Raw genomic sequence first — 27,457 nt, forward strand, 5'->3', positions numbered from 1 at the left:
CTCTTTCTCTTCCCCTCCCGCAGCCAAGGCTCCATTGGAGCAAAGATGGCCCAGGCGCTGGGGATGGCTCCTTGGCCTCTGCCCCAGGCGCTGGAGTGGCTCTGGTCGCAACAGAGCGACGCCCCGGAGGGGCAGAGCATCGCCCCCTGGTGGGCAGAGCGTCGCCCCCTGGTGGGCGTGCTGGGTGGATCCCGGTCGGGCACATGCGGGAGTCTGTCGGACTGTCTCTCCCCGTTTCCAGCTTCAGAAAAATACAAAAAAAAAAAAAAAAATCACCAGTCTCCTCCACAAGTCCCTAGGGACTAACCCATGGAGCTCAACAGGTTTTAACAACAGGAAACATTTGATAGCAGCACAGACCATCAATGGAGGATTCAAAGCCCCTCGTGTGTTCCAAAAGACAGTCCTTCCAAAGGTATCAGAAGGTAGAAAAGACGTCTTCCCACTTCCCGAGCCGTGCACCTGCCAGACCAGCAGAGCGCAGACGCACTGTGTGCCTGGAGCAGCACACCACTCCTTGAAGGAGCCACTGTGTTCAGCCTGCAGACCTGACCGCAGGAGGCAAGGCGTGGACGAAACCTCAGAGGTCATCAACTCCATGGTTCACAAAGCAAGGTCTCCAGACCCACGGGCAGAAAGAGTGTCACCTGGGGAACTTGTGAATGCAGACACCTAACCCAACCCCTAACTTACTAGATAGGAAAGTCCACTGTGGGGCTCAGTGACCTGTGCTTACCAAGCTCTCCAGGTGACTCAGAGGCATTCAGACGGGCCTCAGCCATCCAGATCTGGAGGTGCTCATATACGTTTCAACCCTGATCCCTTCACATGAGGATCATCTGGGAGCTTTTAAAGGAATAGGAAGCAGGACCCTTCCTGGATGGACTTCACCAGAATTTCCGGGGGTGAGGTCCAATCTTTGCTATTAAAGTCCCCAGGAAATCCTCAAGGCTAGCGGGTTCAAGAACCACTGATCTAACCCTACCTCCTCTTTACAGAGAAGGATTCAAGAGCGGCAAACTTTGCCCAGATCGCCTCTGTCCCGCCGGCCCCTGAGCACGGTCGTTTTCCTGGAGCAGCCAATCCTATGGACAGCTAGGAAGGAGATTTTTCTCTGGCTGCTTCAGGAGATCTCCTCAGTCGGACAGTGCCGTGTTGCACATGCAACCAGGACAGGGCTGGAACATTCAACCTCAATTATAACAACAGAGCAAAAATTAAAAACAAAACAAAACAAAACCTCAGTGATGTATATAGTAGAAAGCTTAATGGAATAATGAAAGGTTATTATTATAGGAATGGTTAGCAACCATGGTTTACCTCCAAAAAAAAAGAAAAAATAATTTAGACGAAACTGGCATCGTTCTCCTGTCTCTATGTTAAATCAGCTCCTCATTTTGATTTGATTTTATGGCATTTTCCAATTATATGGATGGAGGACTTGAGCTAAATGTGGGCAGGCCAGGCAAAGGCTCCCTTTGAACGGAGAAAGCACTCTCCATGTTCAGAGGGCACGGGGGGGGGGGGGGGGGGGGGGGGGGAGAAATGCTTGCGCCCTGAAGGTAATGAGAGACAGCTGTGTTAACTCAGACTTGAAGATAATCATGGCTTAGGAAAGCAAGAGAAAAATGGGACAATATCATGAGTTTTTGGAAAATTACTTTACACTCATCTGTATAAAGGAAATAAAAAATAATTCTCTCTCCATCCATATCCTTTTCCACCAGCATATGTGAAAAGTGAACATTTAGATGAGCTCATGTCTAGTCAGAAAGTTTTTCCAAGCATGTAACAAATGTTTATTACTTTAACTAAAACTAGATTCACACATGACTTCATGGTGAAAAAGTGAGAACAAGCTCTCAAGAAACCACTCAAGCTAATCACTAATATTAATATAGCATAGAGTTGACTGTCTGGCAAAGGTACTTTGAAAAAAACACTGGTCAGAGGAGATAGTGGATATAAAAATAATTCAGAACCCTAGCTAAAATGTATGCACATATGTAGATAAGGCACTTAGGAAGTAGACATTTATGGATAATAAATGTGGAGAGTATCTTCCAAACTGGCAATGTACTAGATTTTAAACACGTACCCTAAAATATAAAGGCATTGATAAGGGGTTCTTGAAACATTGGTTTCCAACTAGAACGCAATCAAAATGTTAACACTAACTGATAAGTGATTATCACTGCATTTCAGAATTTTCTTTAATAGCTGTTCATTAATAGCTGTGATCATTTTTTAAATACCTATTAGTCAAGAAATATTCAACTCAATCCAAACAACCAATAGCTCTAGTTTTTTGCACCCTTATAAGTCTAGTTGCAAAAAGAACCTCCACATCTAGACACAAGAGCTGATGGAGAGACCGGCTCATGGGTGTGAGAAGTGATTTGGTCCCAGACAGCTTGCAGCCTGTGTAATCCATTCAGCCCCCAGTGCACCTTTGCTCTGTGGTTTACAGATGTTTTGTGCATTCCTGGGTGGTCTTCCTGTCAGGTTATGAACTCATATAGCAAGCACCTTCTTCCTTACCTACACAGTGTAGGCAATGGATGCTCAAAAATATTTGCTTGACAATAGTAGAAGTAGCATCCTTGATGATGCAGAGAGACAACACTACAGAACAGGATTGGTGAGGGGATTTGCAACAAGACCTTAAACATGTTTATTTTTAAAATTTTTCACCATGGAAAACTTTAAACATATACAAAAGAAGACAGAATAATTTAGTGAACCCCTGGTGTCGATCAACTCACACCAATCCTATTTTATCTGTTATCCCCCCATCTGCTGTCATATTAATTTGAAGCAAATTCCAGACATCACATCATTTAATCCATAAGTATTCCAGTATGTATCGCCAAAATAGGTACTCTTTTTTTTTCTTTTTATTCAGTGAGAAGAGGGAGGCAGAGACAGACTCCCACATGTGCCCCGACTAGGATCCATCCAGTAAGCCCACTAGAGGGTTACACTCTGCCCATCTGGGGCACCACTCAACCACTCAACAACTGAGCTCTTCTTAGCACCTGAGGCGAGGCCATGGAGCCATCCTCAGTGCCTGGGGCCAACTTGCTCCAATAGAGCCTTGGCTGCAGGAGGGGAAGAGAAGGAGAGAAGGGGGAGAGAGAATGTGTGAAGGGAGAGGGGGAGGGGTGTAGAAGCAGATGGGCATTTTTCCTGTGTGCCCTGACCAGGAATCAAACCTGGGACATCCACATGCCAGGCCAAGGCTCTAGCACTGAGCCAACCAGCCAGGGTCATGACTCTTTTTAAAATTATGTACTCGCCTGACCAGGCAGTGGCGCAGTGGATGGAACCTTGGATTGGGACGCAGAGGACCCAGCTTTGAAACTCTGAGGTCGCCAGCTTGAGCGCGGGTTCATCTGGTTTGAGCAAGGTGCACCAGCTTGAACCCAAGGTTGCTGGCTTTAGCAAGGGGTCACTTGGTCTGCTGTAGCCCCCTGGTTAAGGCACATATGAGAAAGCAATCAATGAACAACTAAGGTGCTGCAATGAAGAACTGATGCTTCTCTTCTCTCTCCCTTCCTGTCTGTCTCTATCTGTCCCTCTCTATGTCTCTCTCTGTCTTTGTCACAAAAAAATAAAAAATAAAGTAAAATAAAATTATGTACTCATAATAAAAAATTAATACTTACTTATGTTATCAAATGTCCAGTCAGTGACCAAATTTCTGTCTCATAAATACTGTTTTCTTACAGTTTGTTTTAGGATACAAATAAGATCCATATGTGGCAATTAGTTGGTATAGTTTTTAAATGTCTTTTAATACATCTCTTTTTGTTTTCCTTGAAATTTATGTGTTGAAAAAACTAGGTCATTTGCCCACAGTCTGGGTTTTGTTGATTACATTCTTGTACCTTGGTCTTATTATTTATAAATTGGTTACTGCATATATAGGCATGATTAGATCCAGGGCTGATTTTGTTGGCTTGACAACATTGTTGATGGTAGTGTGGGTTTCCATGAGGACATACAAAATATCTGGTTTGGTCTCATTTCTGTCACAACAGCTCTTGGTCTCAAGGGCTATATCCATTAACTCATTAGGGGTTACAAAGTTAAGATATTTTAATTCGCCCTGGCCAGTTGGCTCAGTGGTAGAGCGTCGGCCTGGCATGTAGAAGTCCTGGGTTCGATTCCCAGCCAGGGCACACAGGAGAAGCGCCCATTTGCTTCTCCACCCCTCCCCCTCTCTTTCCTCTCTGTCTCTCTCTTCCCCTCCCGCAGCGGAGGCTCCATTGGAGCAAAGATGGCCCGGACGCTGGGGATGGCTCCTTGGCCTCTGCCCCAGGCGCTAGAGTGGCTCTGGTCGCGGCAGAGCGACACCCCGGAGGGGCAGAGCATCGCCCCCTGGTGGGCAGAGCATCGCCCCCTGGTGGGCGTGCTGGGTGGATCCCAGTCGGGCGCATGCGGGAGTCTGTCTGACTGCCTCCCCGTTTCCAGCTTCAGAAAAATACAAAAAAAAAAAAAAAAAGATATTTTAATTCTAACACTCCTTCTTACTTCTTAGGTATGTAGATTATTTTTAAAAACAAAGTGTCACCTCAACTACTGTTCGATTATCTAAAATTCACTTAAGAGGCTAGATAGGCCCTGGCCGGTTGGCTCAGTAGTAGAGCATCGGCCTGGCGTGCAGGAGTCCCGGGTTCGATTCCCAGCCAGGGCACACAGGAGAGGCGCCCATCTGCTTCTCCACTCCTCCCCCTCTCCTTCCTCTCTGTCTCTCTCTTCCCCTCCCGCAGCCAAGGCTCCATTGGAGCAAAGTTGGCCCGGGCACTGAGGATGGCTCCATGGCCTCTGCCTCAGGCGCTAGAATGGCTCTGGTTGCAACAGAGCAACGCCCCGGATGGGCAGAGCATCACCCCTTGGTGGGCATGCCGGGTGGATCCCGGTTGGGTTCATGCAGGAGTCTGTCTGACTGCGAGTGGATCCCGGTCGGGTGCATGCGGGAGTCTGTCTGACTGCCTCCCCATTTCTAACTTCAGAAAATACCAAAAAAAAAGAAAAAAAAAAAGAAGAGGCAAGATAAATATGAGATTCTAAAACTTTACCCATTTTCAAAATAATGAGCTGGATGCTAACATTTTCCAATGACGAACAATCTACTACGTTTATTTTTTCTAGTATCATTATCCTCTCATCAATACAAATACTTGATGCGCTTTATATCATTTTAATTATCATCCTATTGATGCTTATATTGTCCCTTCTTTGGCCAGCCAGTGGGAGACTCTTCAACATGTTTCTGAGTTATTCTGGCAATAGTCCTAGTAGTATTTGATAGCTTCCTTTCTGTATTAAAGGTTCCAAGTTTATTTTACTCATTTCCTACACCAGACTTAGAATCAGCTATTTCTCCAAAGAGGTCTGGTTCCTTTCAGTATTTTAAGACCACAATCTTACTGACTGTGGTGCTTTTTGCTAATGGGTTGATCATTGTTTCTAATCTTTTTCCATAAACAGAGCTAGAAATATGCTTATTTGCTTGTTTGTCTGTTAAAATAATATACAACATGGGTTCAGTCTGACTCTTCCAATTAAGAAATATGGAGCTTTTAACTTAACCTCTTCTATCTTTCTCTTATTTCTCCCACACACCAAGAATCCTAACCTCTGAGAACTCTAAGAGTGACAAAATTGGGATCTCTCTCTCTCTCTCTCTCTATCTCAAAATAGCAATACCAACAGCATGATTACCGTACACATGTAAACAGTTCACTTTGAGTGTGTGGTTCAAGATGCACAAATTACAGTGTTTTTAAAGTCACTTAGAATAGCTTTTCTCTGTGTGGTTCTGCCAATTGGATACTAAACAAGGTGAATACAGGTTTCGAAAGAAGTCGAGGCTGAACAGTGGACACAGTAGGAAGATGGAGGGACTAAGTGAGTTAGGGTGAGGAACGGCATGGCATGGCCCTCTGGTGGCGCAGTGGCAGCCCAGCCCTCCTGCAGCAGGGACCTGAGTTTGAGAGGAGGAAGTAACGGAGGGTGAAGAGCTTTGGCTTTGTTCATCTAGGAATAAGGATACACAGATGGATACGTTGGAAGTGGAACTTCGGGACAAGTAATTAGTCAGTGAAGCACTGACTAAATTAGAGACAGGAAAGACTGAAGACAGACATCTATCTGCTGGGCTATTCAGCTCACCCAGTTCATTCATCTGGCACCAGACACTGTGCGAGGCCCCTAGGACTCAGCGATGGAACCCAGGGAACTCCCAGATGATGAGACTCAGACAGTGCCCTGAAGTATCTTAAGTTCTGTACTTGACATAAGCACAGAGGACATCAAAAGTATTCCGAGGGACCATGATTAGAGTGAGGGGTCATTTACTTTAGGGAGAGGCTCTCTGACAGGAGAAACCAGGAGGGAAACTCAGAGATGTGGAGAATAGATGTGGGGTGGCAATGCATTCTGGGATAAAAGCGATAGGTCCAGGGGCAGGGGTACAGAAGAGAAAGGCACAGCTTGCTCCCAGAATGCAATCACGGTGAAACTTAGGATGCATTCAAGGACAGTGAGGTGTGCACAGAAGACAGATCCAGAAGGGCCTCGGTGTTATACTGAGAGCCCCAGAAGTAACCCAGAAGGCTACACGGAACCAGCAAAAGAATGACTTCCCCAAACTCCTCTGGGAAGCACAGAATGGGTTGAACTGGGGAGGACCGAAAGCAGGCAGTGCCCGTGGATAGCTGTTTTAATTCTCCAGAAGAAACGGCCTGAACCAAGACACAGCCCAAACCCCAAGGCAGTTTTCTGAGATGTGCAGCCCGAGGGCAATGACATAAAAGTCCACACTGAGAGAGACTGACACTGAGAAGGGACTCTGCTCTGGGAAAACCGTGGGGGCGTGGTCAAACAAGATGAAGGAAGAACAGGAGGAAAACACGCAGAGGGGATGGATTCACTGGGGAACAAAACTTTTGTTGCATCCACAAAAACACTTGTTCTTACCTAATTCGAGTGTGCTGATCTCAAATCTGATATTAGTTTTTCTCTGTAAGTTACAGTTTTTTTGCAATTCAAGATTTTAGGTTTTCGTCTTATTGTAAAATTTTCAACATTTAGTTTAACATAATGAAGTAGAATGTCTTCTTGGGCATCATCTTTGTGAAAAATATAATAATTTATAAAATGCAGTAAATACACTAGTACACTAAAAGATATGATTGCAGCAAAATTTGTCTACAATTTTGAAATAGAACATATTAAAACACATATTTTAATCATAAAATTTGCACAAAACTTATTTAAATTCTATTCAGGCAAAAATTTGCATTTGTAGCTCTTGTGTTTGTGTACTTGTTGAGGACAATCTTGTTTGATACTCCAGCAGTAGTCTGCTCATCACTACCAGCTCCGAGATTTTCGGGAAACTTATCAAGGTGACTGACGACTGTTCAGGAAGTGAATCTTAATGCTCATGTTTCATCCAATGTCGCGAAAAGCCAACAGCATTCTTTGAACCAGAAGTTCATAGTTTTCTGCTTTTTTGTTGCCTAGGAAGTTCTTTGTAACTGCCACAAAAGACTGCCATGCTGCTTTCTCCTCCTTATTCATCTTCCTGGCAAATTCTTTGTCACGTATGAGGGTTCGAATTTGAGGTCCATTGAATACACCTGTTTTTATCTTCTTGAAAGACAAGGCAGGAAAAGCAGAAATAATATGTCGAAAGCACTCACTTCCTCTATTCAAAGCCTGAACAAACTGCTTCATTAAGCCAAGTTTGATGTGAAGTGGGGGAAAAATGATCCTGTCTCTATTAACTACAGGTTCAGTCACAATATTTTGCATCCCTACCTCCAGAGCTTCATGTTTCGGCCACTCCTTCTGTGTCCAGTGTTTCTCCCAAGCTTGGCTGTCCCACAAACACAGAAAGCAAGGATACTTCATGAAACCTCTCTATTGTCCTAGCAGGAAATTTACCATTTTAAGATCCACACAAATGATCCAGTTATGCTCCTCATACTTCAGAAAGTCAGGGACAATTTTTATGTCATTCTCACTAAGTCATTCAATTCGGGTTGACTAAGCTGCTGAGGGGTTAATGACTGCTTGGCATTAGAAGAAGACCCTTCAGATTCTATACAACCATTTCCTCATGCATCTTACCAAAATACACTTGATCACCATGTTCACTTTCTTCATCCTTAGAAGAAATAAAACCATTGTAAACTGGAACCAGGAGTATCTCAGAGTGTGGGATAGGTCATATTGCTGAAGGAACATTAGGATATGCGATCGTATGCCGTTTATTCTTGCCAATGCCCTTTGTATGGATCAGACAGAAATAACAGTCACTGCTGTGGTCCTTAGGTTCACGCCAAACCATGGGAATACCAAAAGGCATTTCTTTGTGTTTCCCTTTTGTCCAGTCATGAAGCATTTCCTCACAATTATGACACTCAATATGAGGAGCCCAATTCTTGTCTTGATTGCCAAGGGGAACTTGAAAATAGGCAATATATGCATGTGTTACAGATGATGAAATATTGCGCTTTGACGTTGAAGTGTGTAACAGCCACATATATAAGAGAAGGTGTCAGGACTATTTTTACATTTACACCTACTCGAAGAAGCCATGATTCGATCTTAAAACAAAATAAGAGGGTGTTTTTTATCAGATAATAATTTTTTACATTTAAAAACAACTACAATTATGTAAAAGTGATGTTTGTAAAACATTAATTGCCTTGTGGTTATGTTCAATCCAAGAGTCGTTGCCCTTTAACTCCAATTTAAAAACCAATGCATGCCATTAACTGTAACAAAAAGTAATTAAAATTGCACAAAAACTAGAGCATGCACCCCCCAAAAAACGGATTTCAGATTTGGAATCAGTGATGCAGAAATATATAGAAACAGTTCTAAAACCTCATGCAACAGAAAATGGAAATAATTAGTTCCCCAGTGTTGTTGACCTGCCCATTTGCCTATTCCCTCTCAAACAGGAAGACACGAAAGGGACTGCCACGCTAGCTAAAACAATCACTGACAAAGGACATCTTTTAAATATGTAGATAAAACTACATATTTAACTGAGGAGAAGTGGAATCTACCCCAGAGTCCAACATCACAATGGAAAGAACAACAAACACACTCAGACACAGGTTCAATGCAAATGCCATCTCCTCCATGAAGCCAGCTCCTGATCCTGCCTGGGCAGAGCAGCCTCGTCCTCCTCCCCTGACTTTGTGTCCCTCTCCTCTGCCATGTCATGTGTGTGACAACCTCGAAGCTCATCTGCACACCTGTCTCCGCCCTCTTCACTGAGCTTGTGACTTTGTCAGGGCAGGGACCTAGGGAAGGCTCAGGAGAGAAGGGCTAGATGGACCCGAGAGAGACGCTAGCACATGTGCACAAGGGGTCGTGTTCTAGCAGCGTGTTTACAAGAGCAAAACCCTGGGAATAAACCAAACCATCTGCCAAGAGAAGAATGAACAATGGAACCTGTGCTTCATTCATGCGATGGGACAGTCACTCAGGGCTGAGCCAGTCATTCCTACGTCTATCCGCTCTCAGCGAGTAAGGTCAAGTATGACGCATGTGGCATGGTAACATAGATATTAAATCAACACAGAAGAATATGACATTGCTGGAAATATTCACCATTAGTAAGAAAACATACACGTGCATGATAAACACCAAATGTAACAATCAGTCGGTAGGGACCTGGGGGTGGGTTGGGAAGGAAAGTTGGTACTGCGGAGCAGAACACAAGACTTCGATTAATCCATAGTAGGTTTTTCTTTTTAAAAGTCTGAAGTAAATATGAAAAAATATTATGATTTAATAAAATTGTCTTTACTTATTATGTTTGAAATAGTTGATATGGTAAAAACACTCTCAACTGGTATTTTGACCTAATTTACATTGTAATTTAAAGAGACTTTTCTGTAATCACTAAAAGGTGTAACCTTGTCTGGGTCTCATTCCACAGCAATGCAAACACAGAACCTGAGAGCACTCTTTTTCCTTTTTTTACCTGAAATATCTGCTTCAGGGAGAAAAGGGCCCTTCTTAAATCACGTCCACTGGAGTTGTACAGTTTTTCTGAAATAAAGAAATAACATATAAAAATTAATTGACTCAAAAGATGGCAAAAACACAGAGAGGATATGAACAGCTACAGAATTTCCACTGGAAAGGGGAGTACATCGACTCCATGTCATTTAGGATACAGGGCTCACCTCCAACACTGCAGAACACATCTGGGCGGTTACAGGGGACAGGAAGCAGGTTTGGGGGGGATGAGTTACAGAGAATGATGCCCAGATCTGCACCCTCAGACTTCACCCTCCCTCTCTCCAGATCTCTATGTCTAGCTATTTATAGATCATTACACTTGATGGTGAACTGTATCCAAAAAAAACCACACAGATTAAACAGAAGTCACCCTTCCACCAGCCTCCTTCCTGGCCTCACAGCCCTGAACCACCATGCTGTCAGTGGCTGGGCTGAGAAAGTTTTGTGGTGCCTTCTTTTCTCTGGGGACTGATGGTCCCCTCGAGAGACCCAAGGGAAGTATGGTGGCTCTAAGCACGGACCGGCTCTTTTGATGACAGGAACCCAGCCTCATCTCTGCCTGCACCTGACCTCTCCCTCATGTTCAAGGTTGGGCCCTGGCTCTGTGCAAGGTAGGTGGAGGAGCCCTGACTCAATATTCTCTGGCTCAGGACTCCTGCCAACTTCTACAACCCCACTATTCAGTGGATCCCATTTAACATTTACTAATTAAGCCAGGCTGTGTGAATAAGGAGGTGAACTTGACTCAGGACCCATCCTCCAGAGGTCCCAAAGCAGCAGGATAAATAGATGAGTGATCCACAATGACCAGGTAGCCACTGTGTAGCTCTACAAAGTGGTGAAGGCACACAGGAGGAAGGGAGAGTGCAGTCCCGCCGGGGTAATCAGGATGCCTGGGAGCACGGATTCTGCTCGGCTTCTCAGACCCAAGCTTGGCCCTGACTCAGGTGGCTCAGGTGCCCAGGGTTGGGTTCCTCACACCAGATATTAGATTGCCCCATTATAAATCATCCAACACGTCACATATTTCCTGAGCACCTGCCAGACACTATTCTGGGCACGGAGGGTACAGCAATCAAGAACGGATATAAGAGCAAATGTTGAGTTTTCATTTTTATTTGATTCAAAATTAAATGAATGTTGAATATTTCATTCCATTCAAAAGGAATAACTTTATCCTGTGATTTTTTTGAACTATGGTTTATTTAGAAGTACAATATTGCTTAAATTACAGATATTTGGGGATTTTCCAGTTTAATTTCTCTATGCTGAGAATATATATTTTATATATTAATTATTTAAATTAATTAAGTTGATTTTATGGCCCAGAATTTTTTCATATTGGTGAATATCTAAGGCACACATGAAAAAAATGTATATTCTGCTCTTATTGGGTGGAGGTTCTATAAATATCCAAGTTCAAGTGATAGGGTTGATAAGGTCTTCTATTCTTTTTTGTTTTGTTTTGTATTTTTCTGAAGTTGGAAACAGGGAGGCAGTCAGACAGACTCCCGCATGCGCCCGACTGGGATCCACCTGGCACGCCCACCAGGGGGCGATGCTCTGCCCATCCGGGGCGTTGCTCTGTTGTAACAAGAGCCATTCTAACGCCTGAGACAGAGTCCATAGAGTCACCCCCAGCGCCTGGGCCAACTTTTACTCCAATGGAGCCCTGGCTGCAGGAGGGGAAGAGAGAGACAGAGGGGAAGGAGAGGGGGAGGGGTGGAGAAGCAGATGGGCGCCTCTCCTGTGTGCCCTGGCCGGGAATCAAATCTGGGACTCCTGCACGCCAGGCCGACGCTCTACCACTGAGCCAACCGGCCAGGGCTAAGGTCTTCTATTCTTATTGAATTTCTATTTACCTGTTCTATATTTTACAATGAAGGGAGTGTTAGAAATCAACTATTATCGTGGATTGGTCTATTTCTTCTTTCAGCTTTACAAGTTTCTCTTAGGTCCTTTGAAATTCTGTTGTTAGGTGCACTCACAATTAGGTTGCTATGGCTTCCAGGTGAATTGACCTTTATGTTTATGTAATGTCTCTCTTCATCCCTGGCAATATTCCTTGTTTTAAAGGCTACTTTTCTAACATTTTTTCATATTAATATGGTAGGTTAGTGTGTGGTTAGTGTTTCTAGGGTATACCTTTTTCCATCCTTTTATATTTCACCTATCTATGTAGAGTTTCTTGTGGATGTGGTTGCAACCTGTTTTTATCCAATCTGGCCATCTTTATCTTCTAACTCAGGGGTCTCAAACTCAACTCAGCATGTGGGCCGCAGAGCAAGATCACAGCCGTTCGGCGGGCCGCACTAGGTCTACAAAAGGCAACTGTTACGCAACACTTTTCTCACTGCAGTTGAAAACAAAAAAGAATCACTACAACAAGCACAATCGTACATGCAGTTTACTCAGTGTCACAAAACGACCAGAAATTGTAGTTCGCATCACAACTGCTGTTAACTAAGCTAATATCTAGCTAGGATGCTAGAGAAATGAAAAATACAAGTAGGCCCCTAGGCTTACTTAATTTTATCCAAAATATTTTGAACTTCATGGATTAGTCTGCGTGCCGCACAAAATTGTTCGGCGGGCCGCATGCGGCCTACGGGCCGCGAGTTTGAGACCCCTGTTCTAACTGATCTGCATTCACTGTCTTTCTAACCTCTAGAACATCAGAACTGGCTCCTCTGTGGCTCTGACAGAAGACCCTCAGGGAGGCCTGATGGTGCCCCCTACCCTTTGATGAGAAACAAATGCCAGATCTTTGAGTACTGCCAAAAAAACTCTTCCCTCTTCTTTTTCTGCTGTATCTCTTAATTAAAACAAACTAGAATTTCTACTCAGAGGACTTTTCATTCCAATTGTCTTTAATTCTTTAAAAATACTTATCATTATTCGTTAAATAAGTTTTAATTCCAAATGCTGAATAATAAAATAGTATGATTCCCAGGTAATAATTATTTCTTTGATGTGAGAAAATTATCCCTACAGACTTCAGAAAGAGATTCCCAAAATGTAATGCAGTATTTTTTCATATCAAAGCTCAAAAGATCAGCCAACTTATATAAGAATATTATGTATTTCTGCTGAAATGACCTTTAAAACATTTTGTTTTGTTATTTTATAAATTATAAAGCGCTAGGTGAGGTCTAGATAAAAAATCTATCCATCTGGCGTCTAAGTGGTAGTTTCTTTGTTTTGTTTTGTTTTGTTTTGTTTTCCATTTTTCTGAAGCTGGAAACAGGGAGAGACAGACAGACTCCCACATGCGCCCGACCAGGATCCACCCAGCACGCCCACCAGGGGCGACGCTCTGCCCATCCTGGGTGTCGCCATATTGCGACCAGAGCCACTCTAGCGCCTGAGGCAGAGGTCACAGAGCCATCCCCAGCGCCCGGGCCATCTTTGCTCCAATGGAGCCTTGGCTGCGGGAGGGGAAGAGAGAGACAGAGAGGAAAGCGCGGCGGAGGGGTGGAGAAGCAAATGGGCGCTTCTCCTGTGCGCCCTGGCCGGGAATCGAACCCGGGTCCTCCGCACGCTAGGCCGACGCTCTACCGCTGAGCCAACCGGCCAGGGCTAAGTGGTAGTTTTTTGTTGTTCTTCTTGTTATTTTTTTTTTTACCTTTTATAACAGTGATAAACAGTGAAGTTACATTTTTATGAAGAAAGATCCCTCTCCCAAAGTGCTGCAAACCTTTTCTTTTCCTATGCAACCAACACTTAACAAATGTCATTAGTTGATCCCTAGATTATATGAGAGCAATACTGGAGTCATCACCATGGTGGTTGAAAGTTAAATGAACAAATGCTCATTCAAAGAGATAGTACTCTAGATTACTGATTTTTGGAAAGGATAATTGATATTATAACTCTACAAAGAACCAACAACATGGTGTAAAATGAAATAACAGGGCTTACTTAAAGCAACATTGCATCTATTTTAAAAACATTGTGGTACCAAAAAGCTTCTATACCCTACCTGGCTTGTTCTATTGATTCTTATTTTATTTTTAAATTGCAGTTGATGTGCAATATTGTATTAGTTTCAGACATTGTATAGTGATCAGACATTTATAAACGTTAGGAAGTAGTCGCCATGATAAATCTAATAACCATCTGTCACTATTCAGTTATGATATTATTGACTATATTTCCTATGCTGTACTTTATATCCCCATGACTAATTTTATAACTGACAGTTTACACCTCTTACTCTTCGTCAGGTTTTTTGCCTCTCCCCCAACCCATGCCATCTGACAATCATTAGTTTGTTCTGTTTCTATAAGTTTGTTTCTGTTTTATTGTTTGTTCATTTGTTTGCTTTTTTAGAATCCCTATATAAGTGAAATCATGGTGTTTGTTTTTCCTCTGACTTATTTCACTTAGTTTCATCTATGTTGTAGCAAATGACAAGATTTTCTTCTCTTCTATGGCTGAATAATACTGCACAGCTTCTTTATCCATTATCTGTCAGTTACAACTAAGTTGCTTCCTTATCTTGACGACTGGAAATAATGCTACAATAAACATAGGGGTGCATAAACCTTTTCAAATTAGTGTTTTTATTTGCTGAGTCATATGGTAGTTCGCCTTGTAATTTTTTGAGAACTCTTCATACCATACTATTTTCCACGGTGGCCGCACCAGTTTACAATCCCACCAACAGTGCACTAGGGTTCTCTTTTCTCCACATCCTCTCCAACATTTATCATTTGCCCTTTTGATAATAGACATTCTGACACAATGGGATCTCATTGTGGTTTTTATTTGCATTTCCTTGATTAATGATGTTGAACATCTTCTCATGTGTCTGTTGGCCATCTGTATGTTCTTTCTGTTGATTTTTTAACATGAAGACACCACTGTTTACTAAGAGGTTAGGAAGGATTAGGGATAAAGGACATTTGTAAATGACATAAAATGTCATTTTATGAGAGTCACAATTCCTGCTGGTAGAAAAGGAGCCGACAGATGTTTCACCACATCAGACACTACATTCAAACCAAAGACTGCTGATAGCCCTTTGATGTGGTTCAGGGAGAAGGAGAAGCATTCCTTCCCACAGCCTAGGGTCTGGCTACCTTGCTGTGGGCTAGCCACAACTGTAGGTGTTGTAGTCTGCAGCTTTAACTGCTGGGAAATACTCTGAGTTCAAGGAACTGACTGCTCCATTTGTGTTGCATACTGGCTCACTATACAGAAAGTCAGACTCTGTGGTTCTGGGGCCCTCCCCTTCAACTTAGACTAGAGTGTGAAGGAATCACCAAGGAGCAGAGTATGGACTGCCAGCTTCCAAAGGATATGCTTGATGTCACTCGTGGATGCATTCCCTATTGAACATCAATCATTTCTTCTTTAGAAGCAGCCTGTCTATGCAGATTTCAGGTATAATTCTCAGTCCTGGGTTATAAGGCTTCCTCAGTGTAGAATGACTGATGACCTTGCTGCTTCCTTGTTCTGTTATCAGTGTCCACAGACTCTGCTTTCTTTCTGTGGATCTTAGGTGCATGCGTCTGTGGGCCTGTGTGTGCAAATGCAGGTGCACATTTGGCTTCCGCCCGTGAATGATGGAGCAGACCTTGAAGGTCCTCTGCCCACCACCTATACCTGATACACTTTGTAGACTGTGCTAATGGTTCCCACACGCCAAGGGAGGAAATGTGTGCACATTGTCTGAAAATCAAGCAATGTGGGAGGAAAAGGACCCCACGTGCAGAGCTGGGGTAGGGGATGCTGGAGCCCACCCTAAATCAGCAAGAGAGCAGCTCCAGAGACTTCACCTGTGTGTGAATGTCACACTTCTCCCAGGAGCTCAGATGTTCTCCCTTCTTTTCTTTGTCCACCTTGGTTATGAACACATGCCAAATGGGGGTTGGGGGATGCAGTCCCTCTCAGGGGGCAATGCAGGGAGAAAACGGATCCTGCCACCCCAGGCTCAGCTTGAGAGCACTAAGTCAGAGCAACCGGAAAAAGGTGCCTGAGTGAAACGTGGGTCCCTTCCTGGTGAATACCAAACAAGCACAAAATCAAAGCCAAAGCAGAAGCCTTGTGTGTGAAATGGGTGGAAAGAATTGAGTGCTGATTAGCAGTTACAAAAGAGTCACTGGATTGTAAAGCACAGCATAGGGAATCAAGTCGATAGTATCATAATAACTATGTACGGTGCCAGGTGGGTCCTGAAAATATAAGGGGGCCACTTTGTAAAGTATATGATTGTCTAACAATTATGCTCTACACCTGAAACTAATACAATATAATATTGAATATAAAAAACAACAACAAAAAATGTCAGGCTGGGACCAGGTTGGAGTTCCCAGAGGTTTGTCATTCTTCCTGAAGCTTTGAGACTGCCAGGTGGGAGGTATGCAAATAAGGCCCCACCTCCCACCAGGACAACCGCCAAGGGGTGGCCCGTAGCTCAGGCTGCAGGAGCCCCATGCAAGAGGCACAGCCAGGGCCAGCAGTTGGAAAGACGCTGTGAGGAGTTGATTATAAATTCAGCAACTAGTGCTTGGCAAACAAGTGGATGTGTGCGTTGATTCTCCCCCTTTCCAGGATGAATAGACCTGAAATACACTCATCTGTGTGGGGATAGCCTTTGAGTAAAGGGCAATTCGGAGCCTATATTGGGTGGGGAAAGGAGGTGTGATCACGTCATTTGTTAAAGTCTACATAACTGCCGTCCCAAATTTTCTCTCCACGGTTCCTACCTTCTAAAATGAAACATGCTCCTTTAAGAGATATACAAAATGTATGACAGTCTAAACTAGCCTATGATAACATGGAGGAGAGGGCAAATTAGTTAAAGGCCAGTGGGAACCATTCCCACTCTGTCGTTAGGAAGGAACCCGCATGGCCCGCAAATATCAGCGCTGAGAAGCGCAGCCTGAGAGGCCCTGCACTTCCTGCTCTGCCAGGGCAAGTGCAGACACTTCCATGTGGGGGGGGAGGAGAGTCCAGACATTCTAAGGAACCAGTGAAAAAATTAGCACCAACTTACATCGGCACAAGAATGTGGAGGGGAGGAACCAAAGGCATCTGTGAGTGTGTCGAGGGAAGTGGGAGAGTGAAAGATACATCTTGAATAGCATGTTCAGGCTGTTAAAATCACAACTTGAAGACAAATGGTTACAATGTGGCCTTCTCTCATCAAGCGTCAAACATATTAACCAAGTGAAACATAGCCAAGACCACAGAGGCCCTCCTCTGCACAGGGAGACAGTGACTTTCCTTTTCCCTTCAGGCTACTGCAAAAGACATCCCATTGAGGAGGGAGATTATTCCTAGGCAAAATGCCCGTGCCTCTATTTAAGGGTCTGTTTGCACCAGTTACAGACAATATAACCATCACGATTTTTCAGGCGCAGCTGCGAGACACGAGTTCCTCCTTTGCCAGGATGTAGAAGCATGGCATCTGCTCTTCAGGCTCACCCAGGGCAGAGGGCTGGGGAAGAACAGCTCTGCGGAATGTGACCAAAGACAGCCCGCGGAACACCGGTGGCCAAGCTCGCGAGATGCTCCCTTCCCCGCCGGGAAGCCCACAGCACAAGTTACTGTCAGCACAAAGGCAAAAGAATTCCACTCTGGAAACTCTTCCCATGGACTCAATCATGACACATGACGCACTGAGGACTGGGATGTACAACCCATTGCAACCTGCGACCATTGCTTCAATATCGCCCCTGGATATTTAAAGGGGGAGAAAAGAGTGGCACAGTGGAAACGCTATTTTTCAGTGAAAACATTGCTTGGTCAGATTCTGGAAATCACCTTTCTCCAGTGATTTTTAAGCTTTTGGAGTTAGATGCATTTGAAAGTCATGCATAAGCCATAAAATGATATTCAGATACTAAATGTTAATGTGACCTATGGGCCTTTAGAAGATCCTACGGACATGAAGTTAGAATCCTCGATCTAGTACCACACCTTCCTTTCCCAGGCGACGAACCTAAGGCCCGAGAAGTGACACGGTTGCTGTCCCTGGCGCTGGGATTAGCGGCTCTCAGAGGAGGGGGGCAGTAACTGAAATGGCTAGTAGAAATGGAATTGGCCATATGTTCTGTCTGTACATGGAAAAATAAACACTGGGCCACGACAAGTCACTCACATGCTAACCGTGACACTCAAGTATCCACGAAATCCCGAGAGAAAACACACCCAGAGAAAAGCAAGGACTCTGGTTCTGGAGGTGGGCTGTGAGAAGCAGTGCAGGTGACAGCAGGGACCCCAGGGAGCCCTGCTGCCCCGCCCCTCATTAGCCGGAAGCAGCCAGATCAGCCTGCGGGTAAAGAGGGTAAAGGTCAATGGCAATAAGTGAGACCTGATGAAACAAGACTGCTTAAGAAGACCTTAATTAAACCCAAATTCCCTTCCTTACACCCAAATTCACTGTAAGTGCTTATTTGTAACATAATCCTTACAATATTCCTTTATTGATTACTTACTAAGCAGGTCTTATGCTGAGGTTACAAGGGCAAATGAAGACAGTCTTAGTTATCAAAAGAGTTGATGGCCTAATAGAGGAGACGGACATGTCCCCCAATAATGCCAAGGCCACGTGAGAAGGTAACGGCACCACTATAGGGCCACAGAGGAAGGGAATACCCGTGAGCCTGGGCCTAAGTGTGGAGATTCAGACGAGCTGACAGCAGACTTCAAAGGCACAGGCAAGGTTAACCACAGTGAGAGGCGCCGTGCAGGAGGGAGGCTGGAGGAGGGAGGACAGAGCCCACTCAGCAGCCCGGGGGGGGGGGGGCAGCGGGCTCAGGAGGGACAGCCGCTCAGCTCGGCCAGTGCATCCACAGGCTGGGGCAGTGATGGCCTCGGGCTGGGGACATGGGAGAGTCGGCATGGGAAAGTTGAGCCCCCACTTTCTGTCTCACAGGCAGTGACAGGGGGTTTGAGAGGTTCTAAGCCAGGAAGGGATCCCACAAAGCACGATTTTATCACGTGTTTGGCACGGCCAGCCAGGGCCGGTGAGCAGGAGCAGCAGTGGGTCAAGGCAGGAAGCCTGTTAGGGGGCCTCTGAAACCAACTCAGCGAGGGATGGTAGGTCTGTGCAGGAGCAGTGAGGGCAGGTTGGAAGGGCTGATCTGAGGGAGATGGAGTGACAGACCTGAGTGTGGGACGGGGGACGAAGGACTCCCAGAGTTCCAGCTTGGCTGACTGAACTTGCGGGGGGGCCACTCCCTGAGAAATGGGCCACTGGGAACATGGGCAATCTGTGCCCTGAAATGGATCCCCTACGAGTGTTCCCAATCACTATGTACGGATGAGAGGGGGGGGGGTGATTATTTGAAATATGGTGTTGGAGGAGAGCCCTACAGATAGTCTGAACCACCAGAAAGATGAACAAGTGGACCCTAGAGCAAATCAACCTGAAACACTGCCGGAGGCAGGGGTGGGAATGGTAAAACTGAAGCTGTCCAGGGTTCTTTGGAAAAGACATCAATGCTGGGAAAAATAGGAGGAAGTGGGAAAAGAGGAAGACCAAATATGAGATGGACTGACTCCATCAAAGAAGCCATAGGCATGAGTCTACAGGAGCTGAGCACCACTGCTGAGGGCAGGACGTTACTCATTCACAGAGTTGCCAGGAGTCGGAGCTGACTCAATAACGTAGTACCCATAAAAGAGCTCAATGCTGTCCTTGCATCTCTGGGGTCAGAAGAGGCCTAATGCCCCAGCGCTCGTGCGCTGGGCTGGACCAGGGTGTCCTGCTGCTTCTGCCACACCCACCCTGGGTGCCAGTCAGCTGCTCCTGGAGGAAGCCTTCAGCCTCTCAAGCCCCTTGCTGTGAAGTCCAAGCATTCACACTTGTCACAGAGGGCTGCAATCAGTTTCAGTAATGGTGCTGTTTTAATTGTCTATTTTTTCATACCACAAATCAGCCATTATTACTATTTTTTTACAGTGTTTCTCCAAATATTTCCAACAACTAATGATCCTTTTGCAGTTCACCTCACTAAACTGTAAGCTCCTTAATGTCAGAACCTGTGAATAACTTGCCTTCATAACTCAAGTACCTAATATCTCAATAATGACTGATTAACTGACCAAGTTGACTCTGACACCTGGAAATAGAACCTAAGAGGATCACATATCTTCCAGATCCCTAATGCCCCCAACATCTGGCTGATGGCAACTTCACAGGTTAGTCAAACCTAAGCACATTCCAGAGTCTGGCCTTCAGTGAATGGGCCCAGCCCCCAAAGTCACTGCCCCACTTGGCCACGTCCCTCTGGCCAATCTGCCGAGGAAGACGTGAAACTCACGTCCATACTCAAACCCGCCAACCCTCGGAAACAACCAAGATGGCCTTAATTGGGTGACTAGATCAATAAAATGTGGTATTTCAGACAATGGAATACTATTTAGCGATAAAAAGAGTTGAGCTATTAAGTCACAAAAGTATATGGAGGAACCTTAAATGTTTATTATTAAGTAAAAGAAGTCAATCTGAAAAGGCTACATACTGTATGATTCCAACGATGTGACATTTTGGAGAAGACTAAACCATGAAGACAGTAAATGGATCAGTGTTTGCAGAGGTTCAGGGGCAGAGAGAGACAGATGAATAGGAGAGGTGGGGGGCTGGAGGGGGGCAGCGGAACTATTCTGTGGGATACTATAACGGTGGATACATGCGATGATATACTTGTCCAAGCCCATAGAATGTACAACACCAAAAAGCTTAACCCTAATGTAAACTGTGGTCTTTAGTTAATAATAATGCAACAATATTGGCTCATTGATTATAACGATGTATCACATTCATGCAAGATATTAATGGGGGATTAGGGGTTGGAAGGATATAGAGAAATTCTCTGTACTTTTCGCTCATTTTTTTCTGTTCTCCAAAGCTGAACCCACAGGGAGTAAGAGGTTATGAGTTTGGAGATTACGAAGGACACTGCTCTCCTTATAATCCCTTCTGCACCCATGCGACCTCAGGCCCGAAATTCCCATGTGCACTTTTATCAGACCTCCCATACCAGAGCCAACTCTTATCCATGCCTTTTTCTTCCTGCCCCTGGCAGTGTCTGGCACATGGTCAGCTCTTAGTACATGGCTGATGGACACAGGACATGTTCTACTGGCTGAGCTCAAGAATCTATCGACGTATGATCCCCTAAAAGGTCCAAGGGTGGGTTTTGGGTGTGTCTGTACATATGGTTATAGCACAGGTCTATAGCCTTCTCTGGCTTCCAAAGGGCACAAAAAACTTTTAGAACCCTGGACACTCCAGGATGCTTCTTTGTATCACTCAGCAGGCCATTCTGGCTCTTTCCTTTTTCCAGACAACCAACAGCCACTTGTGGGTTCCTAAGGCCAAGCCAGGCAGGGGAGTGAAAAAGACAAACAAGGCACCATCTTGCTTTGTAAAGCTTGGAGTCAGTGGAACAAACAATTTGTCAGCAGAGGACAGCGGGCACTGCAGGCACTGACAGAGAGGACACTGCAGAGGAACAGGGAGGTGCCAGCATGTGGAAGCCACCCTCCAAAGTGGCAAACAACTTCCAAGAAGCTATCACCAAGAGGCTGCACCAGGCTGAAAATTATACGATTTTGTGCATGGTTGTCTGTCATCACCATCTTGCTGAGCCCCACCCAGCTTCCCAGTTTGTTACCTTGGAAACCACGCTGCCACCCTTTTCATCTTTACTGAGGCAAACAGCCCAGGCAGGGCCACCACGTACCTCTGGGTCTGAATTCCCTCGAAGGAAACACCGCCCCTGCCTGAGGGAGCTGGTTGGTTAGCTTTGGGCCCCAGCAAAGTGCACTCCCGTCTGCTCCCATCTTGGCTCTAACAAAACTCTTCCTTCTCAGGGGCAGAAAGGCTGGGGTCAGCTAGTGTAGGCCACTTAATGAATTGAAATTCTGTTTAAAACACGCCTTCTTTTTTTTCCAGGGATCAAAGAATGGTGGAAAAGAGTCCTTAGAGACCATCCAGTAGGCCACCTCCCTCTGCGGAAAAGCTAACCGCTTGCCCGGTCCACAGATGCCCTGCACCTGTGTGGAGAGGGGTCAGCGCCCCCACACTGCCCCTCTCAGAAGGCTGTTGACCCGGGGGAATCAGATCATTAGCATCTGAAACGTAGCAAAGACACTCAGAGGCAACCAGTCGAGTGACAAACAGGTGTGGGGACCTTTTACTTCAAGTGAACTGTTTCAGAACTCGGTTCCTCTGTCTACAGGGCTCCCTCTCCAGTGCCTTGGCTGCCGGCCTTCCTGCCTCCTCCTCTCTTTCTACACTTTCTTCTTCCTTTGTTCCCTTCTCCCCAAATTAGGACTCCAAAGAATCTCAAAATATTTATTTATGGACTTTTATCATTCTCTTTCTTTATTTTAGAATTAAGTTGAAACATTTAAACGTATGTTTCTTCCAAATTACATATATTTCTCTTCCTAGTCCTCTAAACAATAGCAAAAAAACCCGCATGGCCGAGCCTGCCTGAGTGCAGGGTGTTTCTCTCCTGAGGTGGCCTCCGCGCACGGGCAACGGCAGCGGGCGACTCGGCCCAGCGCAGCCCTGCTGGCGGGCGCAAAGGGAAGAGAGCGATCCTGAGCAAACCGGCTCATCGTCTTCTCCCAGCACTTCTGGAAGCACCCAGAGTCCCTGGTGGTGCCCAGTGGAGACCATCCCTGCTTTACTCTCCAGGGAGCACATTTAAGAGAAGAGAAGCATCTGGCACAAGGGCATAAAAGCACACCCCCACCCCAGCAGCCGCTGAGGACACGCCTTGAAACTCTGCAGCCATGTCCTCCGGGCACTGACTGTAGCCAGGACTGGCCTCATCTTGGCCGCAGCAAAGCACACCCCTCTCCCCAGCCTCAGCCCACAGAAGCAGACACCCTCAGCCCCTGACCTCCTCTCCTGCCCACCACTGGGGGGCACTGTGCCCTCTTCACCTACTTTGTGTCCACTTCACCTTTACTCCCAGCTGGCAAGGTCCTTGCCCTGAACAGTGCGCCACCCTGGTCTGCCCTTGGCCTTCTGCCTCACTCCCCATCGCCTTGGACAATACCAGCATCTAGACTCCTAAACTGATGTTTGCATTTCAGAAAAGATTCCTGTCTGTGCCTCAGTTTCCTCATCACTAACACAGGATTAAAAACACATATTTCAACATTCTGGAATAATGCGATAATGAACACAATAATGTGGATAAAGCACCTGCACATTTGTGCTCAATGACGAGTCTGCTTCCTTCTCTCTCCAAACCCCAGAAGCTTCCATGACATTTCCAAAATAGTAGCCAAGATCCTTCATGCAGTGATAGGCAGGCCTTTCATGGACATGGCACTCTGGCTTGCAAGGTACCTCCTTGTCCTGTTAGGTCCTTCCAACTGTGCTGAAAAGGTCACCTGAGCTCAGACAGCCCTGGTGGGTCCCTGGGGGTGCCTCTCCCAGGCAAGATCACTCCCTCGAAGAGATGGCCTCTTCCTTCCTGGGCTCAATGGCTCTTGACAGGGAAAATGGTCACCATCCTGCCCTAAACACTTTGAGAAAAAAGAAGTGGCTGTCTAATCCCTGGAGAGAAGATAAGGATCATTAACTGGGGTCAAAAGGAAGCAATCTGGCATCAATCATGTCACCGAGCAGAGATGGCAAAACTCAGCAGTCCACCCGACCCACCCCATGGGGCCAGGCTCCTCCGTGAAGTGTTCTTCAAGATGGAAACCGCCACCAATCTATGGCGAGTGGCGATCATGCAAACAAAACTGCACCAGAGAAAAGGGGTTTTAAAACAATTCTTTTGATTAAAGTTTATTCTCCAACCAAGGAGGAGGGTTACATCAGTAAAAGAATACAGCATTGCATTTTTACAATAAAGTGCAGCAGACCTTAAATATTGATTTTTGTCTTGTAACAAAACCTGAGGGTTTCTGCACACGAAAAGAACAGTCTGCATCCCAATTCTCCCTTTCCCTCTGGGTTTATTTGAGGTTGTGCCAATGTCCTGTGCCAGGGAGGGCTAAGCTCAGGGTGACTTAGAACTGTGGCAAGTTGTCACAGTGAAAATGCAGAATAGCCCCAGCGAAACTGTTCATCACCTCTGTACTAACAGCTAGGTCAGGCCAACTTCCTGGAGAACGTAATTAGGCTTCTCCTAAATTCATCCTAAAAAAACACTGCACGTGGCTTCAGATTTCTGGCAGACTTCCATTATGAGGAAGAGGACCAGAAAAACCAGAGTCAGAAGCCTCAGTGACAGCAGCGCAACGCCCCCCACCCCATCCTCAGGGGATAAATTCCGAGACCTCCAAAGGATACCGAAACCTCAGATAGTACAAAACCCTACACATACATATGCTTTACAGCCTCTCTTTGGCTTATCCAAATTGTCAGCATCCCCACTCCTGTGTTTTGGGACCATTATTAACTAAAATAACGGTGACTTGAGCACAGGCACTGCAATACCATGTCAGACGGTCTGATAACCAAGACCGCTAAGTGACTAATGGAGGGTAATGTACACAGTGCGGATACGCTGGACAAAGGGATGATTCATGTCCCAGTCAGATTGGAGCCGGACAGCACAAGATTTCATCACACGACTGAGAACGGTGTGCAATTCAAAACTCATGAGTTGTTTATTTCTGAAATTCCATTTCATATTTTTGAACCACAGTTGACCACAGGTAACCGGAACTGTGGAAAGTGAAACCGTGGATAAGGGGGCCCATTATTGAAGATAATATTTTATCAGTATTTCCTAATGAAATCAGCAACTTGCCTGGCTGTAACTTCTCCCACTGAATAATGGAGCTACCAAGTGCCGACATATGGAGAAGGGGGCTCGTGACTCTGAGTCTCTTACAGTTACTTTACGGAGAAGGCATTGCATCCCAGCCTCACAGATAAACAAAACACAGTGCCCATGAAGAACCTGGAGTCTACTAGGAGTGACTCGCCAACAGATATGGTCCATTAATACAGGATGTGGTGAAACAGGACAGGGCCAAAGAAGGGTTGCCCAGTCATCGTGGGAGTTCAGGGAGACTCCCCAGGCAGACTCTGGGAAGCTGAGCCACTTATTCAGGTGACTGAAGGCAGACACAACTTTCCAGGCTGCGGGCTCAGATGCAACAGACCCCCAAGAAGTTAGAGTGCCTGCTGTTGCTGGGGAGTCTTTGCGGTCCTGCGATACCGAGGAGAGGGGCCGTGGATGGGCAGATCAGCTCATCCCTCCGGATTAGACACAAGCTGGTTCCAGGAGCAGGCGTCAGTCATGCATGTGGTAGGCTGGTGGCGTGGCGTTTTCTGATGTCCACCCAACCAATACTTTGTTACCAGCTCTGTGCTGAGTTTCAGGTTCCCTCAATGAGGTTGGTGTTTTGTGATGGTAGTGCCATTTGTTTGCAAATTAAAAGAGTCCCATAGTGCCCCCCCTCCCCTGCCAGCCTGCCTATAAGGCGCTTCGCAGGTGTGAGTCTGCCTTCTTTTCCCCTCCAGTGTCTCTGCCTCGGGAGGTAACAGCTTTATGCAGAGTCCACCTGCTTCACCCGAGTCCATTCAAAGGAAAAGCACTGGGTATCCCTGGATTTCCCCATAGTGGTGAGATAAGGAGCGAGGGCCAGGAGCAGCTCAAGGATGGACGATAAGCCACAATCGGGACACAGTGCCTCCAACACCCAGTCAGCCGGGGTCTAAGCCAAGGGAGCCTTTAAAGAGTCACAACCACTGGTCACTGACAGAAGACCAGCAAAAGGGCATGCTCTTCTAACACGGCAATCCCAGCAAGTCTCCAGGAATCGAGGCAGAGACACTGAGTAAACTTCTGACTGGTACCTGACAATGGTCAGGACGTGGGGGGGGGGGGCTAAAGCACCTTTGCAAGAGATAAAGTTATCTTTGGCTTGTGGTGATCTACCCCCTACTCCCTGAGGCCCAAGCTCCGCACACATTACCCCTGGACACAGAGGGCAGCCCCCTCCTTCCCAAGGGCAGATGTATTTCCAGTAGAAATGCAAGTGAGTGATAAAGACAAATGGGGCAGGGCTGGCGTGGCCACACCCTCTGTGTGACGTATTACCTAGGTGGTAACTCCAGATGCAGGGCTATGCGGGTAGGTGGCACTTAGTGACAGAACCCAGCACGGGAAGCTGCTGAGGGTGGCTCCCTTTGGTGCCCCAGTGTGGTCTCTCTGCTGCTCTGCCCTCACTCCACACAGACCAGAGCCACAGGCATGGAAAATGCCCTCAGTAATTTCTGTGGTCGGACAGCAGGGCCCCAGCCTTCACCACACCCCCCAAAGGGCTGGAGCTCTTTCCTCAGGAAAGAGACATGGACACCCGTCATTATACCACACTTAGAGGCTCCCTCAAACACTGACTGCAGATAAAGGTGCCATTAGGGTAAAACCAAGCCGTTTGCAAGGCCCAGACGGTTGCCGTGCTCTGCAAGGGAGCAGAGCTCGGCTTTGTTTTCTCCTCGTCTGAAAAATAGGAGGAGGCTTGTTGTTGTTTTCTTTTACATTCTCATTGGGACATAAGACTAAATTTTTAGCATCATTCCACCAGTTAATACTTCTCTTTAGAGGATGTTTAAGCAAAGTCAGCCTCAAGTCAGGAAAGCACTTTTAACCTCTCTATGAATCAAATAATTTAAAGAGCAGCCCTTCCCCGTCCAGCCCCCTGTGTGGCATGTGAAGGAAGGGGTACAGCCGTATGCTGCCTTCTACTGTAAAGCAAATTATCAGAAGTTTGGGGCACACGCTTTCTGTGATGTCTGTTAAAGGAACAAGACAAATGAATAGAAAAAGATTTCCAAGGCCCTGGCCGGTTGGCTCAGCGGTAGAGCGTCGGCCTAGCGTGCGGAAGACCCGGGTTCGATTCCCGGCCAGGGCACACAGGAGAAGCGCCCATTTGCTTCTCCACCCCTCCGCCACGCTTTCCTCTCAGTCTCTCTCTTTCCCTCCCGCAGCCGAGGCTCCATTGGAGCAAAGATGGCCCAGGCACTGGGGATGGCTCTGTGGCCTCTGCCTCAGGCGCTAGAGTGGCTCTGGTTGCAACATGGCAACGCCCAGGATGAGCAGAGCATCGCCCCCTGGTGGGCAGAGCGTCGCCCCTGGTGGGCGTGCCGGGTGGATCCCGGTCGGGCGCATGCGGGAGTCTATCTGACTGTCTCTCCCTGTTTCTAGCTTCAGAAAAATGAAAGAAAAAAAAAAAAAAGATTTCCAGAAATCAGCAACAAAAGGGAAGCAATTAGAGACACAGGTTATCTATGTAAGAACATTCATTACTAAGAATTAGTCACATGATCTGATTTATTTTAAGATACAAATATTGATCAGCTTACGACCTATGCAACTTACAACCATTTGACTTTACGACCACAATCGCTAGCCACAACTACTCCGCGTCTGGCAGCGCAAGCGTTGCCCAGCTG

At 46.0% G+C, this 27,457-nt stretch overlaps 1 protein-coding gene and 1 non-coding gene across 6 annotated transcripts in view; one reads left to right on the forward strand and one right to left on the reverse strand.

Annotated features, from left to right (window-relative positions):
• Window positions 1–27,457, reverse strand: part of FHOD3 (formin homology 2 domain containing 3) — a 482,415-nt gene that overhangs the window by 250,433 nt on the left and 204,525 nt on the right. For all 5 annotated transcript variants that reach the window (XM_066246735.1, XM_066246736.1, XM_066246734.1 and 2 more), the window contains exon 4: window positions 10,019–10,086. In XM_066246735.1, coding sequence (XP_066102832.1) covers window positions 10,019–10,086 — 68 coding nt within the window. The remainder of the gene's footprint in view (window positions 1–10,018; window positions 10,087–27,457) is intronic.
• On the forward strand, window positions 26,841–26,916 carry TRNAA-AGC (transfer RNA alanine (anticodon AGC)). Its single transcript has one exon. It is a non-coding gene; the product is annotated as a tRNA-Ala (tRNA).

Source organism: Saccopteryx bilineata, chromosome 11 (assembly GCF_036850765.1).
Source record: "Saccopteryx bilineata isolate mSacBil1 chromosome 11, mSacBil1_pri_phased_curated, whole genome shotgun sequence".
In the NCBI taxonomy this organism is placed as follows: Eukaryota; Metazoa; Chordata; class Mammalia; order Chiroptera; family Emballonuridae; genus Saccopteryx; species Saccopteryx bilineata.